This window comes from Oncorhynchus kisutch, linkage group LG3 (genome assembly GCF_002021735.2).
Source record: "Oncorhynchus kisutch isolate 150728-3 linkage group LG3, Okis_V2, whole genome shotgun sequence".
Classification (NCBI taxonomy): Eukaryota; Metazoa; Chordata; class Actinopteri; order Salmoniformes; family Salmonidae; genus Oncorhynchus; species Oncorhynchus kisutch.
The window spans coordinates 41,712,224-41,729,971 of NC_034176.2; the positions used below are offsets into that span (position 1 = coordinate 41,712,224).

General features: G+C 41.6%; 1 protein-coding gene across 2 annotated transcripts in view; it reads right to left on the reverse strand.

Moving 5' to 3' along the window:
- ghra (growth hormone receptor a) overlaps nucleotides 1–17,748 on the reverse strand; it is an 83,836-nt gene that overhangs the window by 18,752 nt on the left and 47,336 nt on the right. For both annotated transcript variants that reach the window (XM_031806390.1, XM_031806394.1), the window contains 2 exons: nucleotides 8,695–8,827; nucleotides 8,327–8,499 (listed from right to left, as the gene is read on the reverse strand). In XM_031806390.1, the coding sequence (XP_031662250.1) occupies nucleotides 8,327–8,499; nucleotides 8,695–8,827 (306 nt within the window). The remainder of the gene's footprint in view (nucleotides 1–8,326; nucleotides 8,500–8,694; nucleotides 8,828–17,748) is intronic.

Below are 17,748 nucleotides of genomic sequence, written 5' to 3' on the forward strand. Positions count from 1 at the left end.
CGAAGCAACGTCAGCAAAATAACTGTTTGTCGGGAGCTTAATGAAAAGGGTTTCCATGGCCGAGCAGCCGCACACAAGCCTCAGATCACCATGCACAATGCCAAGCATCGGCTGGAGTGATGTAAAGCTCACCGTCATTGAACTATGGAGCAGTGGAAACGCGTTCTCTGGAGTGATGAATCACGCTTCACCATCTGGCATTCCGACGGACGATACTGTGTTTGGCGGCGGATGCCAGGGGAATGCTAGCTGCCGAATGCACAGTTCCAGTTTTTCCCTGCCAAGAACTTTACTTTAACTTGAGAGTTTGTCTCTATCCTTTGTTTTTGTTGTAATGCATACTTTACAGTCATGTTTTTCCCATCATATTTTAAATAACTTGTAGAAAATACACTTTATGACATTGTCAGGAAGCATTATGACCATCCTGTGTCACTTTACTTGGACTAACAAAACACACTTTATGACACTGTCAAGAAGCATTATGATCAACACCGGCTGGAATGCGCTTTTAACTAAATCAGCATTCAGGATTAGACCCACCCATTGTATAAATGCCCTTATATCAGTCATGAGTCAAAAAGAGACGGTCTTGTCCCGCTCCTGAAATCTGCTCCTGCATTCATCCCAGTCATCAGCAATAGAGCATTGTGGTAGGTGCATGTTATACATCAATGTGTGCACAATTACAATGATCATTTGACACAGTCAATTAAAACATTTTTTTTATATAACATAAACATACTGTTGACACCTAGGCTATGGTGTGATGGAATGTTTTGCCATGTGTGGTAGGTAGTGGGTTTTGGCACTCGTGTAGGTGCCATAACCAGCCATAAAATAAAACAATATATGTCACACCAGGTCTAAATATATGTTACGACAGTGTTATGATCATATAACAACAGATTATGACAAGCTATGTTTCCTGTTGTGACATATTATGACATGGTTTTGACCGTGTCGTTAGGTGTTATGACATATTATGACATGGTTTTGACCGTGCCGTTACGTGTTATGACGCTGGGGGTCAAGTAAAGTGTTAAACCATTCAAATAAAATCGACCAACACAACAAAAAAATTAACACAAGAAAGCTGTAACGGACAAAAATGCTACACTCCTAAAAACAAAGATGTACAAGAGGGTGTACATTAATCATGCCACCAGCAGCGAGCTATTGAGTCGAGTTTCCAAGACATCATAAAGGAAATGGGCACAGAGAAGCTCGCTGTCAGGGGAGGGCGGGTTGTGAAGTCTACACGCCGTTCCCCGATGTTAGGTCACATGTGGGTTCTAGAATGTTCAGCGCTGGAATATTGACTTGTCACAAGGCCCGTTCTCATTGTTTACAGCACCTTGGGCTGGATGTAGTTGGAGTGGCAGAAGCTCATTTATAGTACATTGGAAAAGTATTTAGAGCCCTTGACGTTATCCACATTTTGTTACGTTACAGCCTTATTATAAAATGAATTAAATAGTCCCCCCCCCCTTAATTTCAATAAGCATTTTTCTACTGCTGGCCATGTTTTCCACCTGAATACCCCTATGCCGGTCAACAGCTCTGCACCCCCCACAGCAACTTGCCCAAGCCTCTCCATTTCTCCTTCACTCGAATCCAGATAGCTGATGTTCTGAAAGAGCTGCAAAATCTGGACCCCTACAAATCAGCTGGGCTAGACAATCTGGACCCTCTCTTTCTAAAATGATCCGCCGAAATTGTTGCAACCCCTATTACTAGCCTGTTCAACCTCTCTTTCGTATCGTCTGAGATCCCTAAAGATTGGAAAGCTGCCGCGGTCATCCCCCTCTTCAAAGGGGGAGACACTCCAGACCCAAATTGCTACAGAGCTATATCTATCCTACCCTGCCTTTCTAAAGTCTTTGAATGCCAAGTTAACAAACAGATCACCGACCATTTCAAAACCCACTGTACCCTCTCCGCTATGCAATCTGGTTTCTGAGCTGGTCATGGACGCACCTCAGCCACGCTCAAGGGCCTAAACGATATCATAACCGCCATCGATAAAAGACAGTACTGTGCAGCCGTCTTCATCGACCTGGCCAAGGCTTTCGACTCTGTCAATCACTGCATTCTTATTGGCAGATTCAACAGCCTTGGTTTCTCAAATGATTGCCTCACCTGGTTCACCAACCACTGTTAGAGTTCAGTGTGTCAAATCAGAGGGCCTGTTATCCTGCAGAGGGCAGTCTCTATGGGGGTGCCACAGGGTTCAATTCTCGGGCCGACACTCTTCTCTGTATACATCAATGATGTCGCTCTCGCTGCTGGTGATTCTCTGATCCACCTCTACGCAGACAACACCATTCTGTATACTTCTGGCCCTTCTTTGGACTCTGTGTTAACTAACCTCCAGACGAGCTTCAATGCCATACAACTCTCCTTCCGTGGCCTCCAACTGCTCTTAAATGCAAGTAAAACTAAATGCATGCTTTTCAACCGATCACTGCCCGCACCTGCCCGCCTGTCCAGCATCACTACTCTGGACGGTTCTGACTTAGAATATGTGGACTAGAGGTCGACCGCATGGCCGATTAATTAGTGCCGATTTCAAGTTTAACATTTTTTTTTTTACACCTTTATTGAATCTTTATTTAACTAGGCAAGGCAGTTAAGAACACAATCTTATTTTCAATGACGGCCTAGGAACGGTGGGTTAACTGCCTCGTTCAGGGACAGAAAGACAGATTTTCACCTTGTCAGCTCGGGGGATCTAATCTTGCAACCTTACAGTTAACTAGTCCAACGCAATAACAACCTGCCTCTCTCTCGTTGCACTCCACAAGGAGACTGCCTGTTATGCAAATGCAGTAAGCCAAGGTAAGTTGCTAGCTAGCATTAAACATATCTTATAAAAAACAATCAATCATAATCACTAGTTAACTACACATGGTTGATGATATTACTAGATATTATCTAGCGTGTCCTGTATTGCAAATAATCTGACTGAGCATACAAGCATACAAGTATCTAAGTATCTGACTGAGCGGTGTTTATGACTTCAAACCTATCAACTCCCAAGATGAGGCTGGTGTGACCGAAGTGAAATGGCTGGCCAGTTAGCGCGCGCTAATAGCGTTTCAAACTTCACTCGCTCTGAGGTGGCTGTTGTCGTTGTGTTGCTGGTTCGAGCCCAGGGAGGAGCGAGGAGAGGGACGGAAGCTATACTGTTACACTGGCAATACTAAAGTGCCTATAAGAACATACAATAGTCAAAGGTTAATGAAATACAAATGGTATAGAAGGAAATAGTCCTATAATAACTACAACTTAAAACTTCTTACCTGGGAATATTGAAGACTCATGTTAAAAGGAACCACCAACTTTCATATGTTCTCATGTTCTGAGCAAGGAACTGGAACGTTAGCCTTCTTACATGGCACATATTGCACTTTTACATTCTTCTCCAACACTTTGTTTTTGCATTATTTAAACCAAATTGAACATGTTTCGTTATCTACTTGAGGCTAAATTGATTTTATTGATGTATTATATTAAGTTAAAATAAGTGTTAATTTAGTAGTTGTAATTGTATTTATGACAAATACATGTCTTTTTTAAATATTTTTTTAATCGGACGATTAATCGGTATCAGGTTTTTGGTCCTCCAATAATCTGTATTGGTATCGGCGTTGAAAAATCATAATCGGTCGACCTCTAATGTGGACAACTACAAATACCTAGGTGTCTGTCTAGACTGTAAACTCTACTTCGAGAGTCACATTAAGCATCTCCAATCCAAAATTAAATCTAGAATCGGCTTCCTATTTTGCAACAAAGCATCCTTCACTCAGGCTGCCAAACATACCCTCGTAAAACTGTCCATCCTACCGATCCTCGACTTCGACGATGTCATCTATAAAATAGCCTCCAACACTCTACTCAACAAATTGGATGCAGTCTATCACAGTGCCATCCGTTTTGTCACCAAAGCCCCATATATTACCCACCATTGCGACCTGTACACTCTTGTTGGCTGGCCATCGCTTCATACTCTTCGCCAAACCCACTGACTCCAGGTCATCTATACGTTTCTGCTAGGTAAAGCCCAGCCTTATCTCAGCTCACTGGTCACCATAGCAGCACACACCCGTAGCACGTGCTCCAGCAGGTATATCTCACTGGTCATCCCCAAAGCCAATTCCTCCTTTGGCCGCCTCTCCTTCCAGTTCTATTGCTGCCAATGACTAGAAGGAACTGCAAAAATCTCCCTCATTTGCTTTAAGCACCTGCTGTCAGAGCAGCTCACAGATCACTGCACCTGTACATAGCCCATCTGTAAACAGCCCATCCAACTACCTCATCCCCATACTGTATTTATTTATTTATCTTGCTCCTTTGCACTCCAGTATCTCTACTTGCACATTCATCTTCTGCACATCTACCATTCCAGTGTCTAATTGCTATATTGTAATTACTTCGCCACCATGGCCTATTTATTGCCTTACCTCCCTTATCTTATCTCATTTGCACTCACTGTATATAGATTTTTCTTTTTTCTACTGTATTATTGACTGTATGTTTGTTTATTCCATGTGTAACTCCGTGTTGTTGTATGTGCCGAACTGCTGTGCTTCATCTTGGCCAGGTCGCAGTTACAAATGAGAACTTGTTCTCAACTAGCCTACCTGGTTAAATAAAGGTGAAATAAAAAATATCTCCCTCACTAACTTTAAGCCTCAGCTGTCAGAGCAGCTTACCGATCATTGCACCTGTACACAACCATCTGTAAATAGCCCACCCAACTACATCATCCCCATATTGATATTTATTTTTTGCTCCTTTGCACCCAAGTATCTCTACTTGCACATTCATCTTCTGCACAGCTATCACTCCAGTGTTTAATTGCTAAATTGCAATTATTTTGCCACTATGGCCTATTTATTGCCTTACCCCCCAGAAATCTTACTACATTTGCACACACTGTATATAGACTTTTCTATTGTGTTATTGACTGTACTATTGTTTATCCCATGTGTAACTGTGTTGTTTGTGTCGCACTGCTTTGCTTTATCTTGGCCAGGTCACAGTTGTAAATGAGAACTTGTTCTCAACTGGCCTACCTGGTTAAATAAAATAAAATAAAATCTAATTTTATTTGTCACGTGCTGAATACAACAGGTGTAGACTTTACAGTGAAATGCTTACTTACAAGACACTTTGCTATTTACTTTGTTGAAGCACCTTTGGCAGCGATTACAGCCTTGAGTCTTATCGGGTATGACACTACAAGCTTGGCACACCTGTATTTGGGGAATTTCTCCCATTCTTCTCTGCGGATCTTCTCAAGTTCTGTCAGGTTGGATGGGGAGCGTTGCTGCACAGCTATTTTTACTCCAGAGATGCTTGATCGGGCTCAAGTATGGACTCTGGCTGGGCCACTCAAGGACATTTAGAGACTTGTCCTGAAGCCCCTCCTGAGTTGTCTTGGCTGTGTTCTTAGGGTCGTTGCCCTACTGGAAAGTGAACCTTCGCCCCAGTCTGAGGTGTGAGCGCTCTGGACCAGGTTTCATCAAGGAGCTCTCTGTACTTTGCTCCTTTCATCTTTCCCTCGATCCTGACTAGTCTCCCAGGCCATGCCGCTATAAAACATCCCCACATCATGATGCTGCCACCACCATGCTTCCCTGTAGGGATGGTGCCAGGTTTCCTCCAGACGTGACACTTGGCATTCAGGCCAAAGAGTTCAATCTTGGTTTTATCAGACCAGAGAATCATGTTTCTCATGGTCAGAGTCCTTTATCGTGGGAGAAGAGCTTTGGTCAGGGAGGTGACCAAGAACCCGATGGTCACTCTGACAGCGCTCCAGAGTTCCTTCCAGAAGGACAACCATCTCTGCAGCTCTCCACCAATCAGGCCTTTAGGGTAGAGTGGCAAGACGGAAGCCACTCTTCAGTAAAGACACAGAATACTGAGAAACATGATTCTCTGTCTTTACTGAAGAGTGGCTTCCGTCTTGCCACTCTACCCTAAAGGCCTGATTGGTGGAGAGCTGCAGAGATGGTTGTCCTTCTGGAAGGAACTCTGGAGCGCTGTCAGAGTGACCATCGGGTTCTTGGTCACCTCCCTGACCAAAGCTCTTCTCCCACGATTGCTCAGTTTGGCTGGGTGGCCAGCTCTAGGAAGAGTCTTGGTGGTTCCAAACTTCCATTTAAGAATGATGGAGGGCACTGTGTTCTGGGGGACCTTAAATGCTGCATATATTTTTTGGTACCCTTCCCCAGATTTGAGCCTCAACCCAATCCAGTCTCGGAACTCTAAGGACAATTCCTTCGATCTCATGGCTTGGTTTTTGCTCTGGCACTGTCAACTGTGGAACCTTAAATAGACAGGTGTGCCTTTCCAAATCATGTCCAATCATTTGCATTTACCACAGGTGGACTCCAATCAAGTTGCAGAAACATCTCTAGGATGATCAATGAAAACAGGAAGCACCTAGTTTCATAGCAAAGGGTCTGAATAGTTATGTAAATAAGGTATTTCTGTTTTTATTTGTAATACATTTGCTAACATTTCTAAAAAACGTTTTCACGTCGTCATTATGGGGTAGTGTGTCTAGATTAATTAGGTTAAAAAAATATTTGATCCATTTTAGAATAAGGCTGTAATGTAACAAAATGTGGAAAAAGTCAAGGGGGTCTGAATACTTTTCGAATGTACCGTATATATACAGTATATGGCTGTAAGAGTAAGTTAGCTAGCATGCTTTAATTGTAATGGTCGCATCATTTATTTGATTTTAAATTCAAACCTTTATTTAACTAGGCAAGTCCGTTAAGAACAAATTATTATTTACAATGACGACCTACCCCGGCCAAACCCAGATGAAGCTGGGCCAATTGTGCGCCGCCCTATGGGACTCCCAATCACGGCCGGATCCGATGCAGCCTGGATTCGAACCAGGGACTGCAGTGACAACACTTGAACTGCATTAGGCCCTACTAATTCAGTTATTTCCATGCTAACAGACGAATCACGAATCTACTGTACAGCCATCAACGCACTGTTGTCCTGCACATCTGCACTTCCTTGTGTCTCTCGTCAGTCAGTCAGAATAAACACCAATCAACTGGGGCCGCTGGCTGGACAGGCCATTCTTTAAAAACACAACGCAAGATCTGTTACACTGGTGCCGAGACCAGTCTTCTTGTCTTCGCAGGACATCTGTTACACAAGCTCTTTGGCTATTGCTTTTATTGCTAGATATGACTGCACTGTTGGAGCGAGAAACACAAGCATTTCGCTGCACCTGCAATAACATCTGCAAATCTGTTTACGCAACCAATAAACTTTGATTTGATGAACTAAAGTGTTACCAACTAATAAACAAGCCTGAAATTAACAAACTGTGCACGTACTGCCTTTTTAAACGAACGTTTGGGACAGAACCCGATGTACGTACAGTTTTATCCAAGCAAAACTTTGACGTGGAGTGGCCCCTCTCACTACTGAGACTGGTCGATACACAAACACTCTCTTAGATAAACGGGTATGTACTTTTGGTAAAAACGGTTTGTTCCACTGAAACAGAAGCTTGTGCCTTGCTTTTACTGTGGGTTATTATACAACGACATGAGGGATGATTGTTAATTCATCAGCTGTCGAGACAAAATTGTAATTTTAACGGTCTTGCTGAAAATAATACATGTGTAATTTTATCAGGTAACAATAATATATAATATATAAATAATATATAAATATTCTCCAATGGAGACGTTCCTTTATATGTGCCTAATTGTCATTTTATTTACTGCACTTAGTTTTTGGTTCATGCATACATGTATATAGGTTATGTTATGCATTATAGATGACACCTGTACCATGTTTGACTATGATTGTTTTTAGTGTCTCAAAAATCCATTTGAATGGTCCACAATGTATTTAAAACGACCTACTGTCGCATATTGTATCATTGGGGAGCGACACTTAAATAAATGTTTCTAAACTCTAAACTAAATTCGTTTTGGGAGGCCCATCAACCAATCAGGTAGATTTAACCAAAAACATGTCAAAGTTAACTGCCACTGCTGACGTCAAGAGTGAGTCCTCAAGACTTTATGACAAATGTTTATTTCAGACAGTCAAATTTGTGTTTTTTAAAAGACAATCAGTGACCTCCAGAAAATGAATGGGGATTTCTTTGCTGACCCAAGTAGGTGAGCCGGTCCAGCAGTCCTCTATATTTGTAATGTGTTTATCAGACCCATTCAGTTCCTTAAGTTCTGCAACTTGGCATAAAGCAGGGCTATCAACTAAGTGTCGTTAACTATAATAGTCCATATTAGCATGTCTTTTGTGCCCTCACCGATGTCCTGCAATTCGAAACACAATTCATCGTAGGTGATGTTCTGGCTTTTGGAGCTGAGCCGCACACAGTAGGTCGTCCAGATAACTGTGTTGTTCTTATTGAAGAAACATTCATTCTTCACAGAGGAGGAGTAGTCAGGGCACTCCCTCCATTCTTTCATCAAATCAGTTCTGAGGGAGCAAGAGAGAGAGAGAGATAGGACTAACACATTTTAGAGGTCTTTGGACTCTCGAGTCCACATGAGTCATTGATAAAAAGATAATATAAAACTTAAATAATTTTTTACAATACTTCCGGGGTATATAAAGCACACACACTCTTTACACGTTTTTCACTACTTTCCACTCATTCACTCACTCACTCACTTCTTCCAGTAGAACATTTGCAGTGCTCCGGGTTCCGTGAGATTCTGGAAGCTTCCGGCGCTCCACCAACAGCTAAACGTCACAAGCTCCCTGGATTTACACCCAGTGAAATGAGGAGCATGGACAAAGGGATCTGAGAGAGAGAAAGAGAGATCCACTTTAATTATCACAGAGAAGCATACTTTAAGAAAATGACACAGACTACTGTACAAGAAAAGATACCGTAATGTGAAGAATTATTAATCTGTTGTGTGGATCAAATCTTTCATGAGGATAAATCTGCCTCTGGTTTCTGAGGTGTGGAAGTGGAACAAACTTTGATATAGGGTTGAACTATGTCCAAACCCGGGCTAGCGGTGCTCTGCGCATTTCAATCAGGCAGAGCATTGCTACTGTAAAAAACACTAGCAATATAGCCCTTTACAGTCATACCCTTACAATATATGGGTTACAAATGGCTGATTTGGGCACGAATAAGAACCTACATTGGAATGTAGTGGCTGTACAGTAACATGCTATATATGATGTCAGAGCTCTGGCTCTGCGCTGTACAGGTTATGACTGACAGCCGTTCTGAGCTTGAGCACCGCGCGCGACAGGAAGTCGAGTGATGGAAATTCTGTCAATTAAGATCACTCAATGTATTTTTGAAAGATGAGATGTTGAAGATTATTATAGATACCGCTTAGATGTCATACAAGCGTGCACAACACCCGTGAGTCCAAACGTGCAATTCACATTTCCGAATCATATGGTTTATGATCACTATGTCTGATGTACAGTTACAAGATGACATGGCGTCATACGTTCTGAACAGAATGTTTATTTATTGTGAAGAAAATTCACTGCAGCACACGCACCTGAATGCACTCATGACTATGCGCACCCAAATTAAGATTCATTTCTCTGAATTGCCTTGTGAAAACCTAACAAGCATGCCTACCTGACCCAGATAGAGGTTTCTAAAGGACCGTTTTTGAATTGCAGTAATTGTGTGATGGGGGGGGGGGGGGGGGGGTTGCTCTAGTTCCTCAACGGCACAGCTAGGAGAGCTCAAAAAAGTACCTTATAGTTGAAGACTCTTCTTTGAGTCATAAAAGTGACTGGAAATTGCTTAGGTACTGGGCAGACTTTAGAGAGGTGTGTGTCCGCTTGCAGACACCAGTAGGTCCTCTCCCTCAAACCCTTGTCATTCTTTTGATCTTTTGTTGCACATACCCCACATTTTCTTATCATGTTACTGAATGTATCCAGAGTATTTTCTGATTTCGTTATCATCAAATGAGGTGAAAAGTACAGTCAATGGAAAATACAAATAAAATCAACAGAGTCATGTTTTGATTCAGTCTTGTGTCAGGTGAACTGTTGTGTTCTCAACTTCAGTCTGATCATTTCCCCATTATCTCCAAACTGTTCCCTTTCAGCTGCTACCATGGTTATGCATGTGCTTTTCATAATTCTTCTGTAAGAAACATTTCAATTGAGCCCTATCCATAGAAGCCAATTGCCACAATTGTAAAGGTCTAAGAACATCTTCAAAGCTTGGTAGGGCACCTGAGTGTAACCTTAATAGTTTCTTACCGTGTGGTTCCACTGCCACTTCTCTTCCATCCTTCTCCCCTCATTAGACCCATTTTCTCTGCCTCTACCCCCCTCCACAGACCCACCGGCCCATCCTCCCTCCGAGTCAGTTTGTCATCCATTTGTGAGGCTCTGGGTTTGGCGTTACCATAAATAAGTGACTGAAGGTGCCATTGATTTCTGCTCAGCGCTCTCGCACGCACCTCCGTGCACACACACAGGCGCACACACATACATACACACAAACACATTGTATTAGCTACAGTGGGCTCTCGACACTACCTAATGGGTCTGTAGTGTTTGCATGGCTTATAAAAAGGGATTCAGTAAAGACTTGGAGGGTGAGGCGGTTTGTTAAATGTAGCCTAGACATAAGGACTTTGAGTGTTATAGAGAATAACACATTAATCATTTTTTATTTTTTTATTTTTTTATTTTACCTTTATTTAACCAGGTAGGCAAGTTGAGAACAAGTTCTCATTTACATTCATTTACATTCATTTTCATGAAAGCATATGACACACCTAAAACCTATTTCATAATGTCTCTGTCATAGTCTCAAATCTTGTTTCAAAGTCTGACTGACTGCTGGCTGCAGGTTGACAGGGAGCTAAACAATCGCTCCTGGCCAGAAGATGGATTCCTACCTCCCTCTCCATCCCTCTTTCCTCCTCCTCTCCTTTATAGCTGAACTCTATAGAATATACATATTAGTTTACATGCGCACACACACACACACACACACACACACACACACACACACACACACACACAATTCTAGTTTATGGAGCTGCTTTGCCTTTGATACGTGGTAATGTCATCATCTTATACCATTATCATCACCAATATGGTGATGATAATCTATTTGGTTGTTAAACATAGGTCTACAGTGGGGCAAATAAGTATTTAGTCAGCCATCAATTGTGCAAGTTCTCCCACTTAAAAAGATGAGAGGCCTGTATAATTGTCATCATAGGTACACTTCAACTATTACAGACAAAATGAGAAGGAAAAAAATCCAGAAAATCACATTGTAGGATTTCTTATGAATTTATTTGCAAATTATGGTGGAAAATAAGTATTTGGTCAATAACAAAAGTTTATATCAATACTTTGTTATATACCCTTTGTTGGCAATGACAGAGGTCAAACGCTTTCTGTATGTCTTCACACACTGTTGCTGGTATTTTGGCCCATTCCTCCATTCAGATCTCCTCTAGAGCAGTGATGTTTTGGGGCTGTTGCTGAGCAACACGGACTTTCAACTTCCTCCAAAGATTTTCTATGGGGTTGAGATCTGGAGACTGGCCAGGCCACTCCAGGACCTTGAAATGCTTCTTACGAAGCCACTCCTTCGTTGCCCGGGCGGTGTGTTTGGGATCATTGTCATGCTGAAAGACCCAGTCACGTTTCATCTTCAATGCCCTTGCTGATGGAAGGAGGTTTTCACTCAAAATCTCACGACACATGGCCCCATTCATTCATTCCTTTACACGGATCAGTCGTTCTGGTCCCTTTGCAGAAAAACAGCCCCAAAGCATGATGTTTCCACCCCCATGCTTCACAGTAGGTATGGTGTTCTTTGGATGCAACTCAGCATTCTTTGTCCTCCAAACATGACGAGTGGAGTTTTTACCAAAAAGTTCTATTTTGGTTTCATCTGACCATGTGACATTCTCCCAATCTTCTTCTGGGTCATCCAAATGCTCTCTAGCAAACTTCAGACGGGCCTGGACATGTACTGGCTTAAGCAGGAGGACACGTCTGGCACTGCAGGATTTGAGTCCCTGGCGTCGTAGTGTGTTACTGATGGTAGGCTTTGTTACTTTGGTCCCAGCTCTCTGCAGGTCATTCACTAGGTCCCCCCGTGTGGTTCTGGGATTTTTGCTCACCGTTCTTGTGATCATTTTGACCCCACGGGGTGAGATCTTGCGTGGAGCCCCAGTTCGAGGGAGATTATCAGTGGTCTTGTATGTCTTCCATTTCCTAATAATTGCTCCCACAGTTGATTTCTTCAAACCAAGCTGCTTACCTATTGCCGATTCAGTCTTCCCAGCCTGGTGCAGGTCTACAATTTTGTTTCTGGTGTCGTTTGGTCTTTGGTCTTGGCCATAGTGGAGTTTGGAGTGTGACTGTTTGAGGTTGTGGACAGGTGTCTTTTATACTGATAACAAGTTCAAACAGGTGCCATTAATACAGGTAACGAGTGGAGGACAGAGGAGCCTCTTAAAGAAGAAGTTACAGGTCTGTGAGAGCCAGAAATCCTGCTTGTTTGTAGGTGACCAAATACTTATTTTCCACCATAATTTGCAAATACATTCATTAATAATCCTACAATGTGATTTTCTGGATTTGTTTTCTAATTTTGTCTGTCATAGTTGAAGTGTACCTATGATGAAAATTACAGGCCTCTCTCATCTTTGTAAGTGGGAGAACTTGCACAATTGGTGGCTGACTAAATACTTTTTTGCCCCACTGTATGTGAATATAAGCCTATATCTCATATTTCAGTGCATTCCTCTCTCCCACTCTCTCCCTCACAACAAGGACGATGTGTGGCTCCCTGCCCTCTTAATTCAACCCTCCCTAACTCTCACCCCTTGAATTCCAGCTGCCCCAATCAAAGAGTTGCTGCAGACCTTGAAAGCTATGATGCCAAAACATACAGCAGGGAGAATGGCCTGCCCCTGCCTAGATATAAGTACTGCTTTACTTTGAAAACATAGAAAAGGCCTGATTATGGGAATGGTGCTTAAAGATACTAGGAGTTCAACTCTAACTCCTGCCTAGAACCCTGCCAACTAAAAAAGATGTGCATTTAAACTTCTCCCATCAATCAAAGACAACACAAAAAAACAACAGAATAATGATTAGCCTTCCCTTGCCCTGCCTTGGAAATCACTGCAAAGCTAAATAATTAATCTAAGCATGAATGGAAATAGTGCATTAAAGAACACTGTATAATTGATAACTCTCAACATGTTTTCATTTTTACAGGTAGCCTACACAGTACATTGTTTATGAATGTCAAATCACCGCTTTGTCTATACATTACAGTTCAATGCATTTAGCATACTTCATTTCTTTTAAATCGAATAGAAGACGAAAGACATCTCTGAGCCAAACAGTCATTTCCCATCAAAAGGAGGTGTACTCCACTGTATCGAGCTTGTGTACTAGGTAGTGATGGGGGTAAAACAAAATGGATACAGTTACATATCAGGATATTCTTTTTGCCAATATATCATATCGTTTTGACAGTATCGCAATATTATTTTTGCGCCAGTCGGCTTTAACCAAACCTACAGTATATTTCCTTCATAGCTTCTTCTCCATCTTCTTTTTAAATAGGGAGCCAGTTTACTTACACATTTACTTCCATGACTGATCGAAACCAATTTTCCCATTTTCTCTCTCTTGTCCCTTTGCAGCAGACGTACGGTGAGCAATACGTTTTTGACCATGGGATCGCAATAAAACCACAGTATTGAATCGCAATACATGTAAAATCGTGAGAATCGAAATACATATCGTATCGGCATCTATGCATCGTGATAATATAGTATCGTGAGATCCCTGTCAATTCCCAGCCTTAGTACTAGGCTAAGTGAAATGATTGTGACGAATTAGTGCTGAAGTTGTAAATATCTTTGACGTCATTGTAAGTGGTTTTGGATCAAAGTGTCGGCCAAATTACCTTCATGTGCAGGAGGTCAAGGTTAACTGGGAGTTCTCTACTATTCTATCACCAACTGGACACATCTGCCCGGCCTCCAAGCCAAAAGTCTATCGGAGGTGAAAGGTTATGAACAACACCTGATAAACAGTCTCCTGCTCATCTGCTGATAAATAACATTTGATTTGATTTGCTGAGAGGACTTTTCAAACCTTTGGTCTGTGAGTTTTTGACAGAGGCCTAAATGATCGATTTTAAAAGGGAAAATATAAAATGTCTGTCTGGCCTTTTGTGACTCAGGGCCCTTTTTATTATGCCTGTTTGGGGATGTATATCAGAGGCTTTTCATAACTGATCATTGACAGAAGGTAATCTGTGAGAGAAGGGCATCTTGGTATGACAAATGGAGAAGAACATGAAGGACTGGATGGAGAACAAGGGTTTTTTTCTGATGAGAACATCAATTTTGTCTTCTTTCAGCAGGAGAATGGCACGACTCTTATATAACCAGCATGCTCCTAAAGCAATGGAAACACAAACATGTTGTGCATGCCTGTGTATGCTACAGACTGTGTGCATTTGTGCCCCCACTCCTCTCTCTCTATCAGGCTGAAAAACAGTCTTCCTCCCTGTACCAGTCCACACAGCGTAGCTAGGAAACAGAGCCTGACTCACTGACAAGACGACAATCATTAGGCTTAAAACAAACCCTCTAAAGTCTAAATAAAACCCTTTCTGTGAGCACCAAAGCCACAATAAATTGCGGTGTGAAAAGAGCAAAGGCGCGTTAGGGATATATCAGCGGGTATATTGCAAAACGGTTAGCTAATTGCCCTGAAGAGCCTGGGGGATATGGGGCTAATGCTGAGAATCACCACCTTTCCAGCTCATTTGGTAATGTGAGAGAGTTAGCTAACACTGGGCTAACAACACGCAGAGTGATTTCTTCAGAGAGATGGAGACAGGCAGAGGTTTGTGTGTGTGAGTGTGAGCGAGCAAGCGAGTGAGCAAATCAACAACAAAACATTCTTTCAACTTTCAGAATCTTTAGCAACTTGTGTGTCATCAAATGTCAAAGTCATAATCATCACGTTGACATTACTCTCAGATAATTAGCTAGTGGTTTCAATTTCACTAGTTCCCAAATCAGGCATGGTAAGATTTACATCCATCATGATGTGGCATTGCATGCACATTCTCCTAATGCTATAAAAGGCCATTACCAAGGAGAAGCAGCAAGAGATTAGAATATTATCTAGCTCACTATAAAGCAATGACCTTCTGATCCGTCTCAGCTACCGTTTGTTACCTGGGCAAAGAACACAGCTACATTTTTCATTCTGCATCCTGTTGCTTTCTTGCAGATAAGCCAATTAGGCACAGTGTGCATGTGTGTGTGTGTGTGCATGCGTGTGTGCATTTCTATATGCATACAAAGGACGTTTACAAGAACGAAAAATCCTTCTACTGTCATTCAATTCACAGGTTCATCAGAACCCCATGCTAGTGTTGATATTTTGTGCTGTTGTTTTGAAAGGACATTCAGTCTGTTCTTTTGCCTTAAATGTTTAGCTAGTAAGTGCCCTGTATCCATTCTAATGAGCCCACTGTAATAACCCTCTGCTGTATTGGACATTCTGTCCATTTAAACACGTCCATTCACAAACCTTGTTGCTCTTCCCACTTAAGTGTCTAAATCAGTGCGATTTAATGTGATTTCCGTGCAAATTGAGTTACTTCCTGCTGTGTCATCACGCACGCATGCACGCATGCACGCACTCACACACACTTGAAATACTTTATTTTAATCCACAAATCACATTACACCCATATGGAAAAAAACAAAAATATATATTTTTAGATACAGTTTTTAGGATACGTCAAATATTTAAAATTGTCCCAAAAAATGTACACTGAGTATACAAAGCCTGAAGAACACCTACTCTTTCCATGACACGGACTGACCAGGTGAATCCAGTTGAAAACTATGATCCCTTATTGATGTCACTTGTTAAATCCACTTCAATTAGTGTAGATGTAGGGGAGGAGACAGTTTAAAGAAGGATTTTTAAACCTTGAGATATGGATTATTTAGTATGTGTCCCATTCAGAGGGTGAATGGGCAAGACAAAATATTTAAGTGCCTTTAAATGGGGTATGGTAGTAGTGGTGTAAAGTACTTACCCCAAAAACTACTTAAAGTATTTTTAGTTATCTGTAATTAACTTTTACTTCACTACATTTCTAAAGAAACTAATGTACTTTCTACTCCATACATTTTCCCTGACACCCAAAAGTACTCATTACCTGTTGAATGCTTGGCAGTGATAAATCCTATTAAAATGTAACATGTAGTTTGTTTGTATCCTGTTTAGTGAATGATTACTGTGAGTATTAACGGAGTTTAGGCCATGAAAATGTGTGTATGCTAATTTAGAAATGTTGACCTAATCAGAGGAAATTGCCTAGGATCAGAGAGCAGGGTCAGGCGCAGAACAGAAGATGCACGGGGTGTGATTCTGACATCTGGCTAAACAAAGAGAGGACTGTGGACATTTCACAGGGGAAAGGATGGAATCTCATTGGGGTCATAAAATGTATAGCTGGGGAGGTTATGCCTACAAGGGAAGAGTATAAAATGTGTTGTGAGCTTTCTAATTGCATGCACTTAGCTGACTGTATCCTTGGTATTAAACACACTGGCGGACTCACTATACACATATGCTTCTTCTGTCAAATATGTCTGAGTGTTGGAGTGTGCCACTGGCTATCCGTAAAAATGTACAAAATAAATGAAAATGGTGCTGTCTGGTTTGCTTAATATAAGCAATTTGAAATTATTTATACTTGTACTTTTGATACTGAACGTTTATTTTAGCAAGTACATTCACTTTTGATACTTCAGTAATATTTAAACCAAATACTTTTAGACTTTTACTCAAGTAGTATTTTCCTGGTGACTAACCTTTGAGTTATTTTCCATTAAGGTATCTTCACTTTTACTCAAGTATGACAATGGGGTACTTTTCCCACCACTGTGTGGTAGTAGGTGTCAGGGGCACCGGTTTGTTTCAAGAACTGCAACGTATTTAGGGAGTTTCCTCCATTCTTCTCTCCAGATCGTCTCAAGCTCTGTCAAGTTGGATGGGGAACGTTGCTGCACAGCTATTTTCAAGTCTCTTGAGAGATGTTTGATCAGGTTCAACTCCGGGCTCTAGCTGGGCCACTCAAGGACACCTGCGTTGTCTTGGCTGTATGCTTAGGGTCATTGTCCTGTTTGAAGGTGAACCTTCACCCCAGTCTGAGTTTCTGAGTGCTCTGGAGCAGGTTTTCATCAAGAATCTTTCAGTACTTGGCTCCATTCATCTTTCCCCGAACCTAACGAGTGTCCCAGTCCCTTTTGCTGAAAAACATCCCCACAGCATGATACTGCCACCACCATGCATTAAACAAATCAAAATATAATTTTATATTTGAGATTCTTCAACGTAGCCACATTTTGCCTTGATGACAGCTTTGCACAACCTAATCACCAGGGTAGGGGTCAATTGCATTTAGTCAAATCAGGAGGTGCTTGAGATCCCAAATTAGTTATACAGGAAGTGCTCCAATGAAAAGGTTTGCGTAAATGTTCCTAAATTCTAAAACAGATATTTTTCAGAATAATAAAAATAGGTTTGAATGTCAAAGAGATGTTCACATGAATAATGTCTATTTGTCACATGGTATCTGTGCAACTTAATGTAAGGTGTAGGCTGAACAGCCTTACCTTCTTAACCCTTTGACGCGTACACACA